Source organism: Seriola dumerili, unplaced genomic scaffold, assembly GCF_002260705.1.
Source record: "Seriola dumerili isolate Sdu_G_001 unplaced genomic scaffold, Sdu_1.0 BDQW01000291.1, whole genome shotgun sequence".
NCBI classification, from domain to species: domain Eukaryota; kingdom Metazoa; phylum Chordata; class Actinopteri; order Carangiformes; family Carangidae; genus Seriola; species Seriola dumerili.
This window is the reverse complement of record NW_019174546.1, coordinates 1,934,241-1,948,057: the sequence shown is the minus strand read 5'-3', so window position 1 is coordinate 1,948,057 and position 13,817 is coordinate 1,934,241. Positions and strand designations below refer to the sequence as shown.

The window sequence follows — 13,817 nt, the reverse complement described above, 5'->3', positions numbered from 1 at the left end:
GTGTCTTTATAAGGTTTATGTTCACACAGAAATTTGCCAGTCATCTCTTTGAAAACTCAGCTGAAGTAAAACAGCTTGAGCACAAAAGCTGAATAAACAGCCGTGTGTCTTATTCCTGCACAAACAGTGATCTCTATTTGTATGCATAATGGGAACTCCACATAATATTTAATACCTCATCTCAATTTTTGAAGCTCTGAAACATTGTTTCATATATATGTGAGTAATGGTTTTGGCCTGAGAGGAACATTATTAAAGCACAGAAAGCTTTGTGTCATTTGTTTCAGTAATATAACAAATTTTTAATTCTCCTGGTCTTAGAAATCAGGACTCAGTCGGTTCACTCAAAATACAAAAGATAAGTTAAAATATTTTTTCTGTTTACCACACATTGTAGCTATCTAGCCATGCAGTAAGTTTTTGTTTTGTTTGCGTGGGTTTTGAGATGTCAGTCTGATATTTCCACTGCTATCCAAATAAAGTGGAGGTGAATGGGACTTTTGTTTGTAGTGGCCAAAGCATTGAAAAATATGATTTAAACTTTTGCAATCTCCATCTTTCCAGACATAGTGCCCTTCTTATCCACAGACCTTGCTGCGAATAGTGTTCATACGGATTATATCTTTTGTGAACAGTTCCAATCAAAACTGCCAAAAGCAAAGTCTTTGTATGGCCTGATAAGCTCATTTCTGAGAGCTTATACAGAGATGAATTTTCATGTTTATGAAAAAAATATGTTAAATGTTAAAAACAGCAAAATAAAAAGGCTCCTGCAAGGTATGAGATAATAAGTCAGAATTTAGACTTTTTAAAGTGGCTATAATGAACTTTTACACTAACTTAGAAAGAATTATCATCTGAAACTGCAGCTAACCTTGGCTTTACAGAGCTTTGTAGCAGTTTTCAGCTCATTGTTCCACTGTCCAGTACCTACTCAGCACCAAACAGCAGACAGACATAGTTAAAGACAAGCTGGTGAACAGAGTGGAGCATTTCGGGGGTAAAGAGCCAAAATATTTCACTCAGGAGTTGGTAGAGACTAAAAACAAAGTTAAAAGAGAGCGAACATTGGACATACATTCACCAGGTGGCTAAAACATAACTCCAAATGAATGATAATGTTGCTCCATACCAGACATTGCAAGTTTAAGTTAAAATGATGAGATAGTATGATGTGTGATGAGATAGATGTTAGTATCACCCTAGTTCCCTGGACAAAAAGCCTATGGGATTTTTACATGGGTTTTGGATTACTGCAGAAATAAGCTCTGCGATAAACAAACATTTATTATTGTTCAGCACAATAATCTTTTATGATTTTTGAAGCCAAAATACAATCAACGGAAGTAAAAAACTAATGTTAGGCTATAAAATGAACTATACCATGGTTGTCTGACTTAAACATCACCATTACTACACTTCCAATTTGTAGTTTAATTTACTTACCTCTTCTGCAAAAGCATTTCCTCTTACAAAGTTAGTTATATTTCACAAAAGCACAAACACAAGTACAAGGCTGTAATGGTTGACTGGTGAGTAAATTGTGTTTCATGTTCGACATGATGATGTTTAATGTCCCCAACAACCTCTGAAACCTGTAAACCCATTCAAAAAACCCTTAAACTTCAGGAAGAGGGAACCAGAAGTCCTAAAATGCTAACTAATATCCGGGTTTTAAGACTCATTCCTGCAGCACTTGAACTAAGCAAAGGAGGTAGATGAATTATTGACAGGAAATGACTGTCTCACCCTGTTTCACACAGATATGAATGGAAAATGAATTTCTGTGTGACCATTAAGATGAAATGAAATTCAATCAACAAAGAAGAAGGTGGAGCTCTGATTGGCCAGACCCCTGTGGCCAACTGGAGCTTTAGCCTTGTTCCTTGGGTCGGACTATTGGAGTCTATTTAGTCTAATAAGTAATAAGTTTGACATTATCTCATTTTGATTTGGTATTTCATAATTCAAATGATTTTTTTTCATGTATCCTAACTTTTCCTCCGTTTTTTTTTCCTGGCACAGGTGGGCTTCCATACACATACCACTTGAGGTAAGCTAAAAAACAATAGTTTTGTAATTTGGGTGAATTTACCCTTTAACGTTGACAGTTTCCATTAAAACATAAAAGTTGATATCTAAAATTAAACAACACTTCTTTTCCAGATCTTGTTTTCTCTCTCTCAAAAAAAATCTTAATATCCTCTCGCGCTCTTTCTCTCTTTCTCTGCGCCTGCACTCAGACACAAAAACGCAGCAGCAGCAGCAGTAGCAGCTCTGATCTGACGCCTTTACCTTCTTATTTTCCAGTGAATACTGCCAGCTGCAACTTTTGACACCGCACAGCTGCCGGTGGTTCCTCCTCACACACATTACAAGCTGGATTCATTAAAAGTCAAGAGAGGCAGCTGGATGATGTCACATCCGTGAAGAAGGGTCCCTATAACTGCACGCAGCTCGGATTTTCGCTGCATGCGTGCCCACAAACTTTTTTCCCCCTTTGCAGTGACGAGAGGTTTCTCCCCGCTGCCCACATGGCATGCGTAACGGGGACGAGTGGATGGATGTGCCCCCCTCCTCCTCAGGAAGCCAAGGTTTTTACCAGCGCGTAGTGGACGTGGTGGTGCGAGTCCAGGGGCAGAAACTTGCGTGAAAAATTCTTGTTCCCGTCGCGGCGGAGAAGGCGGAGGAGGGAAGCATCGTAGCAGCCGGCAGAATGTGGTCGCTCTCCGTGGTACTGAACCCGCTGCTGTTCCTGCTGCTGTTCGGGTACTGCCCTTCAGTGGTGAGTTTCCCTTAACACTGCCTTTTATATTTTTCTCGGAAAGCACAGGCTTAACTTCAACTCACTCTGTCATGTAATGTTAGTGCTGTAAAGTTCAGGTCATTGGGGATGTAATTAATTAGGGTGGAGCATTGCACAATGGTGGGTGAATGACCAAAAACACAGAATGAGTCATTTATGTTTCCTGCCATCATTGCTTATTGCGCTGATTGTTTGCTATTGTCACCATAGCCAATATACACTCTGCTGCAAGCAATAACTGACACTAAATATGTGAAAAAATAATCTGAAATAAAAAAATACTGAATGTAAAGTAGTGATAGAGGGAGAGGCACCCTCACAGCACTCATGTTTATTGCCTACATCAACCACATAGCACTGATATTGATCCTGGAGTATTGCCAAGCATATAACTCACTTTTAAGGGAGAGTTCAGCCATTGTGAAAATAAATAAATAAGCCTTGCTGCTGTGGATTACATCCAAATCCCCTCCCAGACAGAAGAAGCAGAACTAAACATCTTGAATCTTGATACAGGTCAAATCAGACTTTACAGACTTTACCTGAAATGATCTGTTGATTTTTGATGCAGTTTTCTTTTTTGCACTACCTCTGTGATTATAAAATGTGATGTTTTTAAAGGAAATGTTTTATCCTGCCAGTTTAGGCTTCCGAAACGACGATGCATTGGGGAGCATTATCACAAATTAGGAGGAGCATCTTGCAGATCACCAAGCCATTTGGACCAGAGTAGTGGTCGATTAGGTTCATCCCAGCCATGCAGAGTGCAATCCCTGTGCCAGTGTCTTGGTTGCAAAGCAGTGTCTTCCCATAGCATCACCTGGAAAGTGGTGTGCAGAATTAATGTTGTTGGTTTGTTCAGAGAAACAGGAAATATTTGCAGGCTGAGTCGGTGCTCAAAACTGTATTCATATCTGTCAGAAAGTATAAATGAACGCCCAAAACAAAAGAGGAGCCAGCTGTCTGAATTATTTAATGAGAGAAAAACTCTTTGTGCAGAGTTCCCTACAAAAAAGAAGCCTAGTTGGAGAGTGCATCTGGCTTGGCTGAGCTACAGATTCATTTTAATATGAGGAAATGTGCAAGTGAGAAGAGGGGAAAGGATGTGCGTCACTCAAGAGACAGAGGAGAAAGACCGTTTTAACAGATTAGTGAAACTGGCTTCTTTTTAGGAGCCTTTCAAAGCAAAGTAAGGAAAAGAGGGGCTGAGGATGTGTTTTTTTCTCCTTCTTTTATCCCATTCAGCTATGATGCTGAGGGAGGCTGATTTCAGCTACAGTCATGGTGCACCAAGCCTTCTAGTCTCCCTAATAATTTCATAGACTACCAAAATGTACCAGACATGACCTCCAGATATTTCCGTTCAGTATGACTTTTTCCTCTGCTGCTTGTCTCTGTGCTGAGCAGAGGAGTTCAGAGGAGAAACATACCATAAAAAAACAAAAATTGTAAAGGTGAAAATATTATATTCTACTTTCATGGCTTTTATCATATAATCATATTAGGACCAGCTTGGCATCAGGGCATCATTAGAATAAGCTTTAATTCCTAGATTACAAACTTTACAAGCAGCCAATAGGAAGGTGGACAAAGATCGGGGCTGCAGTGCTTTGATAATACCAGAAACAATTTCCTTACAATCTGATAATGTAAACATAAGAGAGACGAGTTGGGGAAAAAGAATGAAAGCTCATGAGATTGATAGCATAGAAGGCATTTTATTCATATATTTATTTACTGACAGAAAATGTGGCAGGATGCAAATGTAAAAAACCAACACAGTAATAAGGTAAATCAAATTCTGTATAGCAAAATTCCAATTTATTATTTGGGCAACTATTTCATTCTTAAAACACATGACTTTTTTATAGCAACATAAACTAAGCATGACGTTTTTGCCTGCACCTCTCTGTAGGTGACAATGATGAGTCAAAGCCTGCTCTTTCTCCTTCGCGTGACGTCTTTCCCTGCTCAGAGGGGACATGATCTTTCATGGCTGATTCCGAACACTCTTTAAACTGCTCAGGCTGACAGGCAAGGATGAATGGGAGGAGGAAGGAATGCCTGCACTATAAACAGGGCAATTTTTTTTTGTAATTTTTCTGTCCATCATCTCCAAAGGCATCAGAACGTGTGTCGCATGTTATGCTCCCTACAGGTAGAACGTAAAACAAAATCCAAATGGTAGCTGGTTGTCTGCCAAAGAGGCTGGTAGTGCAGAGGAATTTACCATCCACAGTCAAAGGTTGCCAGTATTTGGCTGGAGGCTTGTGTTAATTTCCCAGGCTGACAGTACACAGCAGTATTGTTTAAATACTTATTGTCTTTGTGTGTCTGATAGGTATCAACTTTTCCTGCACTTCAGGACGCTTTGATCAATATTTGGAGTAAAACCGGTTTTTACTGTGTGCACTCTGACAGTGGTTGATGGTGTTGCATTAAAATATGCTGCGTTGGCTTACGATGCATAACTTTATGTTCTTTAGACTTTATACTCTAAAGCTGTGGAGCATATTGAATGTAATAAAGAATGGGAAAAGCTTCCACAAATCAGGTTTATCTGCGTCTTCCAGCAGGACTTTCAGTTAAAGCATTGGAAGGCCTGGTGAGGAGAAACAGAGGAATTTCAATTCATCAAGGCCAGGAAACACTGTTTATTGTTGAAGAGGAAATTCACTGGAGACCATATACTGTGAGCGGAGGAATATCTTACAGCAAAGGCAGTTTGTTCTTTCAAAGCCCAGACTTTTTATAAGTCAGTGGAATTGGTTGGTGTCAGAGCTTTGGGGGCATAAGGCAGAAAAATGGATGACCCATGAGGAAAAAATAAGAAAACCATAACTGCTGTGTGCCGCAATTTCATGATAGCGATATCATCAGAGTTAACTTTATTTGATGTGTCTCTCTGTTGATGTGTGTGCTGTCTATTCTACGACTGTGCCTGTGCTTCTGTATGCAGACCATCAGGCCAAAGGAAGGGTGGCAGGTGTACAGCTCAGCTCAGGATGCAGATGGGCGTTGTATCTGCACAGTGGTGGCACCTGAACAGAATCTGTGCTCCAGAGATGCCAAAGGCAGACAGCTCCGCCAGCTCCTGGAGAAGGTGTGTGCACACAGCCACTCATACATTTCTTTTTATGTAACAGAAACACACACACACACACACTAACTCATTCTCTCTCTCTCTCTCTCTCTCTCTCACATTTACAGTAAGCACCGTGCACACCTGCATTCATATAGACATATCACATCGATTTCTATCGTTATTTGTGCTTCTTTGTTGCCTTAATCCTCAGAGAGATTGCACCAGCCAGGTCCATAACCCTATTTTCCACTTCTGCATATATTACATGGGTGACATCAGCTGAATGGCTGCTTGTGAAGATGAAAATGCTCTCCATCTCACCTTAACAGAACTCGAGTGCCCCTGTTTTTTTGCAACAAACCAGTAAAGGCTAATTCTAAGGTTTGGAGTATAGTATTACCAGGCTTTACGCATTTGATCGGGAACGTTATTTCTAACAGGAAGTGGACTGTCCTCAGCTTTTGAAGAATTTGTATTATTTTTTCCACATCTACCACCATGGATTTTTTTTTTTTTTTAAAGCATGCATTTTGAATTGATTTCATAAAATAAGCTCTGAACACGACAGCCAACATTGTGAACTGAAGTAGAAACATCAAATTTAATTCCAAATGTTAGTTGTTTTTTGGGGGGTTTTTTTCACCACCATGACAGTAGGGATTTAATGCATTATCTACAAACAAACAAACAACACGGCGCTGGAGTCACTTTCCTAAATTAGTATACCATATAAGGAAACATTGCTGTAGCCTACATTTTAATGTTGTATGCCAAAGGGTGTTCTCTGTCATTCATTGGGGCCGTTGACACTAATGTACTAAGCTGCCGCAGGGCTTCAGTGAGGCCATTTTAGGATCCCTCCACCACAGCCAGAAAAGTATGCAGAACACACAATGTGTGAGTGTTGTGCCACTTTGCTAGTGATGTGCTCCAGTAATGTTGGTTGGTTGCAATTATAGTCAAAGAGAGAGAGGAGAGAAAGGGCCATATTTCTTCTTGCTCAGACGCCCCATGAACCTACTGAGCTTTTGTTAAACCAGAGAGAGACACTGTAAGGTTTCTGTGTCAACTAAATGCACTGAAATATGTCATCAAACCCAGCAGATTCAATAGTTTGTTTTAAATTATAACTGATAAAGTGATATGTATGTTTAAATAATGAGAGAAAACAGAGCAACTCCATTTAAAATTTATTCAAAGCTCTATTCAGCTCACATATGGATGGGTAAAAGACAATCACGTTGGAGGTCAGAATGTTGATTTATTCCTTGGGATGCTGGAGCATGGCAGGCTACTGAACGGCTGAACATAGAGGACATTTTAATCCCGTGGTGGACGGAAAAATCAATGCAACGCTGTTTCATTCTTTTCAAAAGGTGCAGAACATGTCGCAGTCAATCGAGGTGCTGAACCTTCGGACGCAGAGGGACTTTCAGTATATCATGAGAATGGAGAGCCAGATCAAAGGCCTGCGGTCAAAGTTCCGACAGATCGAATCGGACAGGAAGACACTCGTCAACAAAAACTTTCAGGTATAATTTTTGTTTTATGTTCACGCCTGCGAGAAACCTCACAGGAGAGCCAGGGTAAGGATCTCTTCTAAAGATGCCTGAGAACCATCTGAACTGATAATTCCTGATGAGACCAATGCAGGTCTCCTACTGGCCAGCCAAGGACAAGGTTGTCTTAAGAGCCAGACAGGATGTGAGGGGAGTGTCCAGCATATAAAAACAGTGAGAGTGACAACACACTTCCTGATTGCTTAGTGAAGTATATTCATTATCCATTTGTTTAAAGGAAAGAGATGTTTTTAAAGATGTGACCAAGCAGAAAAGTTACATGGGCTAGAAACTTCAACAGCACTGTTGTGACAGTAAGAGTAGTTTTCTGTCACAGCCAATATCATCTGTTAGGTTTATTAAAAATTCCAGTTCGGATATTATGCTTCTTAATTCCACTGTAAAAAAAAATTTAAAAAAATCATAAAAGTTGACAGTGATGGCCAGTTCAAAAAATTTAGATTTGGATTTCATACAAAGATAATTTTCATTGTGAACGTATTTCTATAGAGGCGATAGGACCTCTGTATAATCTGACATTGTATAATCGACATTGCGTTTACATAACAATAATAAATAGAGCAATTACAATAATAATTATCGCTAATATTATCCATCAGTGAAGTGTGTTCATTCTCACTAGACCCTCTCCCTCCTCCTCTCTCTTGTTACAACACTGTGTGCTCTTTCTCGTGATAGACTTTTGGTATAGATATTTTTTTCCAGTAAATATTATGGTAAGTGTAATGTTTTTTTTGTGTTACCATGCAAGAAAACAAAATTATGCTGTTTTCCCTCAAGCGGTGGTATTTTTTTATAATAATGAATTAGTAAGAAGCAGAAGAAGTCTGCATTTGTGCAACCCAATGGTGGAACCCTGTTCTTTAGTTTTATCAGGTATTGACCCACTACTATAAGAAGATGCGGGTATCGCAGTATCTATATATTTGACATTGAGCCACCTATCTCTAGATACTAAGTCTTACAAACTTAATTTTCTTACACAAGTGAAAACAAGTCCCAGAGGTGAGGAGATAGCATGCTTCAGTTTCCCTGAATATTATATTCTGCCTCAGTTAAAGATGTCGGCCCTGTTAGCATAAAACATCCTGAATATGCTGCATTGAAAACGAACTGAATTGTTCTGCCAGATTGCGAGAGTTGTTAAGACAGGTATTTTTGCAGTGGGGTATTCTTGGTGATTTCTAGGAGCTAAAGGGAAAGATGGAGTCCCTGCAGCCGCTCATCCCTGTCCTGGAGCAGTACAAGACAGACGCCAAGCTCATCTCCCAGTTCAAAGAGGAGATCAGAAACCTGTCTGGTGTGTTGATGGGCATCCAGGAGGAGATGGGAGCCTACGACTATGAGGAGCTGCAACAGAGGGTCTTAAACCTGGAAAATCGGCTCCGCAACTGTATGAGTAAACTCAGTAAGTCGGCATGGTCACCCAAGATTAGTCTATGTCAAAGGGATCATTAGGCACATTTCTTGCAGCTAACAGCAGATAGGTACTTTAGATACAGAATAAGGGACAGAGTAGAACTGCTTTGTGAAAATGTTTATTTACAGAACCACATAAAATTTTCCCGAGCTAAAGGTGAAAAGTGGTAGCATCAAGATTATTTCATATGTTTGTTTTTTCCCTTTTGATTCCTTCTGGTTGCTTTATAGCCATTTGCAGTCGGACACTAAAAGGCTGTGGTTTCTTTGGTCCATTCATTTAAGTCAAACTCAAAGCTAATAAGATCAATTCTGCCTCCAGAGCAGCTTTGCCTCTGATAGAGGTTTGCATAACTAAAGCCCCAATTTGCCAACTGCCAGGTTATCAACATTGATGGGGCCTGTCAAAGTGTCAACCTAAATAGCTAGCGTGAATGTTAATAGGATGTGGCTGAAAATCTGTCTGAGCTGGCGATGATTACTCAAGCATTCATTGTGCTTGAGCTTTGATTGAGTAAAATAGCAGTTAAACACTTGATAGGGAACTTGCAAGCTTAAGTGCAGGTGATAGCCGACCGTCATTTGGCACAATTAAAGTGTCTGGCAAGATGAATAAAGTACAGCTCAAACTACTTCAAATATCAAACCATGTGGGATAAATGTTCAGGGGTTTTACAAGTTGTTGTATTGTGGCATTTCCTCTGGTTATCCGCTGTATTTCTATAAGAGCAGAAGAAGCATGCGGTGGTGCACGGATGCTGCCCACAGAACATCAACAACCAAAACCTTTTTGATTGAAAAATGAGCCACTACCAGATTTAAGCAGTCCAGCGCTTTGAGATCTATTCCAGTTTATTCCAACCATAACATTGGCTGTAGTTTTATCATGTGGAGCGAGAGAAGTTTTGTGCTGTTTGTGTACTAGATCCGTGTGATGTGTTTGCAGCATGTGGCAAGCTGATGAAGATCACTGGGCCGCTGACAGTGAAAACATCAGGGACCAGATTTGGAGCCTGGATGACCGACCCACAGGCGTCTCCCAAAAACAACCGGGTGAGCCCATTTAATGTGCTTTTCTTTATGTTGCAACGCTTTGAAGCAACACTGAGCGGTTTAATAATTTACATACAACTGCTTCCCTCCTGTTGTTCAGCAGGGGAAAAGATGTTGTTGAATTACAACATCATACTCCATAAAAGTTTTTCATGCATTTAGATGCTGAGTTCAAACATAAAACATGATATCACTTGTGGAAAATAACCAAATTCACTGGAAGAGTCTGCACTTTGTTTTCTACTTGCCACAGGGCCTTCAACATAGTGCTTTACAGAACCTGTAAAAGCCAGTGCATACTGCATAAGATGTCTGGCACTTTGTCAATTAAAAAGTGTGGAAAGAAAGACATTTTGTTTACAGTGCATTCAGGGTTACTCATCAAAATAAACTGTGTAGATCCTTGAGACTGAACAAACTTGTTAAATGTGTTTGCTTCCCCATAAAAGCATTTGCAAAGCCATTTTTTTAATACACTTATACTGCAGAGGCCAAATGGCAGTTTCCCATGCAGTAAATCCACAAACAAGTTGCTCTTCATGTTGAAAAAAACAGAGTCACAGAAAAGAAAAAGCCTTTATTTAGTCAGGGAAAACATCACAGACATTATGCAGGGCTACATAACTTTTCTATTTGCTTTGAACATTGTTTGTTTTGGAAATGCCTTTGTTCACATGCATGTCTGCTCTCTAACTAATTCATCTTGTTTTTATAGAACAATGTCATTGCTTTTAACATGTGCCATTATTTGCCACGATTCTTTTCAGCCCCTGATCTCTGTATGTTTTATATATTTTTTTTTATCTCTTTTGGTATATTCTTGTGATGTAATCTCTTTTTCCTTTTGTAGTTTTATATGAAACCTTCTTTTTTTTTTTTCGTGTCCAGGACTCCCTGGCAGAAGAGATATTGTATCTCAGCGGGACCTTCCTGGTTCAATAAAGGATAAATAAAATAAAATAAAATAGTTACCACCACCAACTGTCATTTGGTGTCATACCATGAGGCAGAAATTTTTACGGTCTCATCTGCCTGCTGGTACGCAAACATATACAGATATAAACAGATACAAACAAACAGAGGTCTGGTTCCCGTACCATAAAGCAAGCTTAGCCTGGTTCACTTGGGGTTATACCTGGTTTCACTGAACTTTGGTTGTCTGTTATAACGAAACTGGTTATCAACTGACTCAGACCTCTGGATTTACCTATCCAGCTATGAGCACGTTCACTTGAAGGTCGAATTAATTACAAGTGAGCTTAATCAGAACCATAAATGAAGTGATTTATATTATAACTACAAATAATATTCAAATATTAAAGCATGGTTAAGGCCATAAAGAAGTTCAGGGAATTATCATAAATGTCTTTGCTATAAATTGAGTATTTGTTTGTATGAATATTTGATGCACATAAAAAACAGATATTGTTTCTGCTGCCAAAGCAGAGAGGAGAGGAGAAGAACAGTAGTTCATGTCTGATGAGTTCTGTTTGACTGAGATGTTGCATTTATGATCATGGGAAATATTTAACTGCGTGTGAATTATTTTTCCAATAAAAGACTACAGAGGGCAAAGTTTTTATTTCCAATTATCATCACAGTGTCTTCTCATGTTAATCTGAGCTTCAGTGATGGAATAGGAATGTAAAAGCATCAACACTGTCAGGAGTCGTGACAGTAATGGAAGAATCATGCAACTACAATCGTCATTTTGTTCAAATGGAAAAGCCTGAAACAGCAAAACAATCCTACTGATCTATAAGAAAATAGACTGCTCTTTATTACTTGACACCTTATTATAAACTCTTTGTCAATGTCAGGATGCTGTATGAGTGATTATTCCATGTTTCCAGTCATCTGATTGGTCAGTTGACAGTTTTTAATCTTGTCCTCTGCTGCAGTGCAGGTTAGCAGTGCAGCAGAGGTCGCCATAGCGATCTATTCCACCTAAAAGTAAGCCAGCCTTGTGCTACCAGAAAACCTGAGTTAAGCAGCTGGATGACCCACTAATCGTGCTTCATGGTACAGGCTCCAGGCCTCATTTTCAAAACCTTTCTCTATAGCACCACTAGTGGTCAAAAAATCATTTCTCTCTTTTATTAAATAATAAATAAATAATAAAACCCCTCAAATATTAAAATCCTCATTCATTCCACTTGGACGCTGAAATCTGAGATTATGATTTCAAAAAGTCTCTTTCTGTTTCCAAGTTGCCCTCCCTCAGTTTCAAGAGAATAAAATCCATCATTAATGGTTTGGCCTCCAAGACATCTTCAGTCACTGGGTGTTTTTATATCCCCTTTGATGGAGCTCCTGTGCTGTGACATTCTCTTTTTTAGTGAATGCCCTGTTTCTTATACTTTTTTCATGCACATATTAAAGATGTCAGAGATTCTTGCAAATTTACAGACACCTTGGACCAACCACCTGGAGCTTCTTGTACCTGAAAATCACAGGATTGTTGTGTTTTTGTATTCATTTGTCTCCAGGTCTGGTACATGGACAGCTACACCAACAACAAGATTGTAAAAGAGTATAAATCCATCGCTGATTTTGTGGCAGGAGTCGAGTCGAGAACGTACAACCTTCCTTTCAAATGGGCTGGAACTAACCACGTGGTGTACAACGGCTCTCTGTACTACAACAAGATGCAGAGCAACATCATAGTGAGGTATAGCTTCGAAACGGGCCGCGTGGTCACACAGAGAGCTCTGGAGTCGGCAGGCTTCCACAATGTGTACCCCTACACCTGGGGAGGCTTTTCAGACATCGACCTGATGGCGGACGAGCTGGGCCTGTGGGCCGTGTACGCAACCAACCAGAACGCGGGAAACATCGTCATCAGCCAGCTGAACCCTGACACGCTCCAAATCCTCAACACGTGGAACACAGAATACTCAAAGAGGAACGCCGGCGAGTCTTTTATGATCTGTGGGACACTCTACATCACTAACTCCCACCTTACTGGCGCCAAGGTTTACTACGCTTACTCCACTAAAACCTCCACCTACGAGTATACAGACATTCCCTTTCATAACCAGTACTTCCACATGTCTATGCTGGACTACAACGCCAGGGACCGCACCCTCTACGGCTGGAACAACGGCCACCAGGTCCTCTTCAACGTTACACTTTTCCACATCATTAAAACTGAGGACACCTCTTAGGCGGAGGAACAAAAGGGAAATTATGAAAAAATGGATTAAATGGATGGTTTCACCTGAATGTTCTTTTGAATTCTATTTATTTATTTATTTATTTCATTTCCCTGATTAGTTTTGTGCATTTTATATAAATTTATTTAATGGCATCTCGTTATTTTGCCTGCTGATTCATCAAGATATTCTCCATGTGGGAATGTGACACTCTCCATAAAAATAAATGACAGCACAAATTAAAACAAGTTCATTGCATTATGGAATACACTGCAGACGCACATTTTGGACTAAATAATGGCACTTTTACTTTGCAACTTTCCGAAATCCTGAACAATGAACTGCGAGTAATTTCTGCAGTTCTCTTTTCTCTCCGAAATGAAAGCTTTTTCGAAATGAAGTCTTCATATTTATAATGATTTCCTCTTCCAGTATTGCATTTATTCATGCCCCCCTAATTTATTCATATTTTGACTGTGTTCACTAATTGTTCGTTTTGTTTCCATTCTTTCCTTGCCATTTATTCATCATCATCTGCTAATTTATTCCTGCCTTTCACTAACTCCACTTAGCTTTCAATTTGTCTTTGTACTTTTCCTTTCAAAAGTTTGACCTTGTACAAGACAATGAGAAATGTGGTGAACCATAATGAACCTGTATAGTTATTGCACTTGGCTTTTTTGTGTCTATGAAGATTCTCAGTCATCCAGGTCATAGAA

At 39.6% G+C, this 13,817-nt stretch overlaps 1 protein-coding gene across 1 annotated transcript; it reads left to right on the top strand.

Moving 5' to 3' along the window:
* The first annotated feature begins 7,267 nt into the window (after positions 1–7,267).
* LOC111231085 (noelin-3) lies at positions 7,268–13,426 on the top strand. The gene is made up of 4 exons (XM_022758069.1): positions 7,268–7,423; positions 8,660–8,879; positions 9,837–9,943; positions 12,433–13,426. Exons 1-4 carry the CDS (start codon positions 7,277–7,279, stop codon positions 13,108–13,110), a joined length of 1,152 nt encoding a protein of 383 aa, XP_022613790.1. The 5' UTR covers positions 7,268–7,276; the 3' UTR covers positions 13,111–13,426.
* The last annotated feature ends 391 nt before the right edge of the window (positions 13,427–13,817 follow it).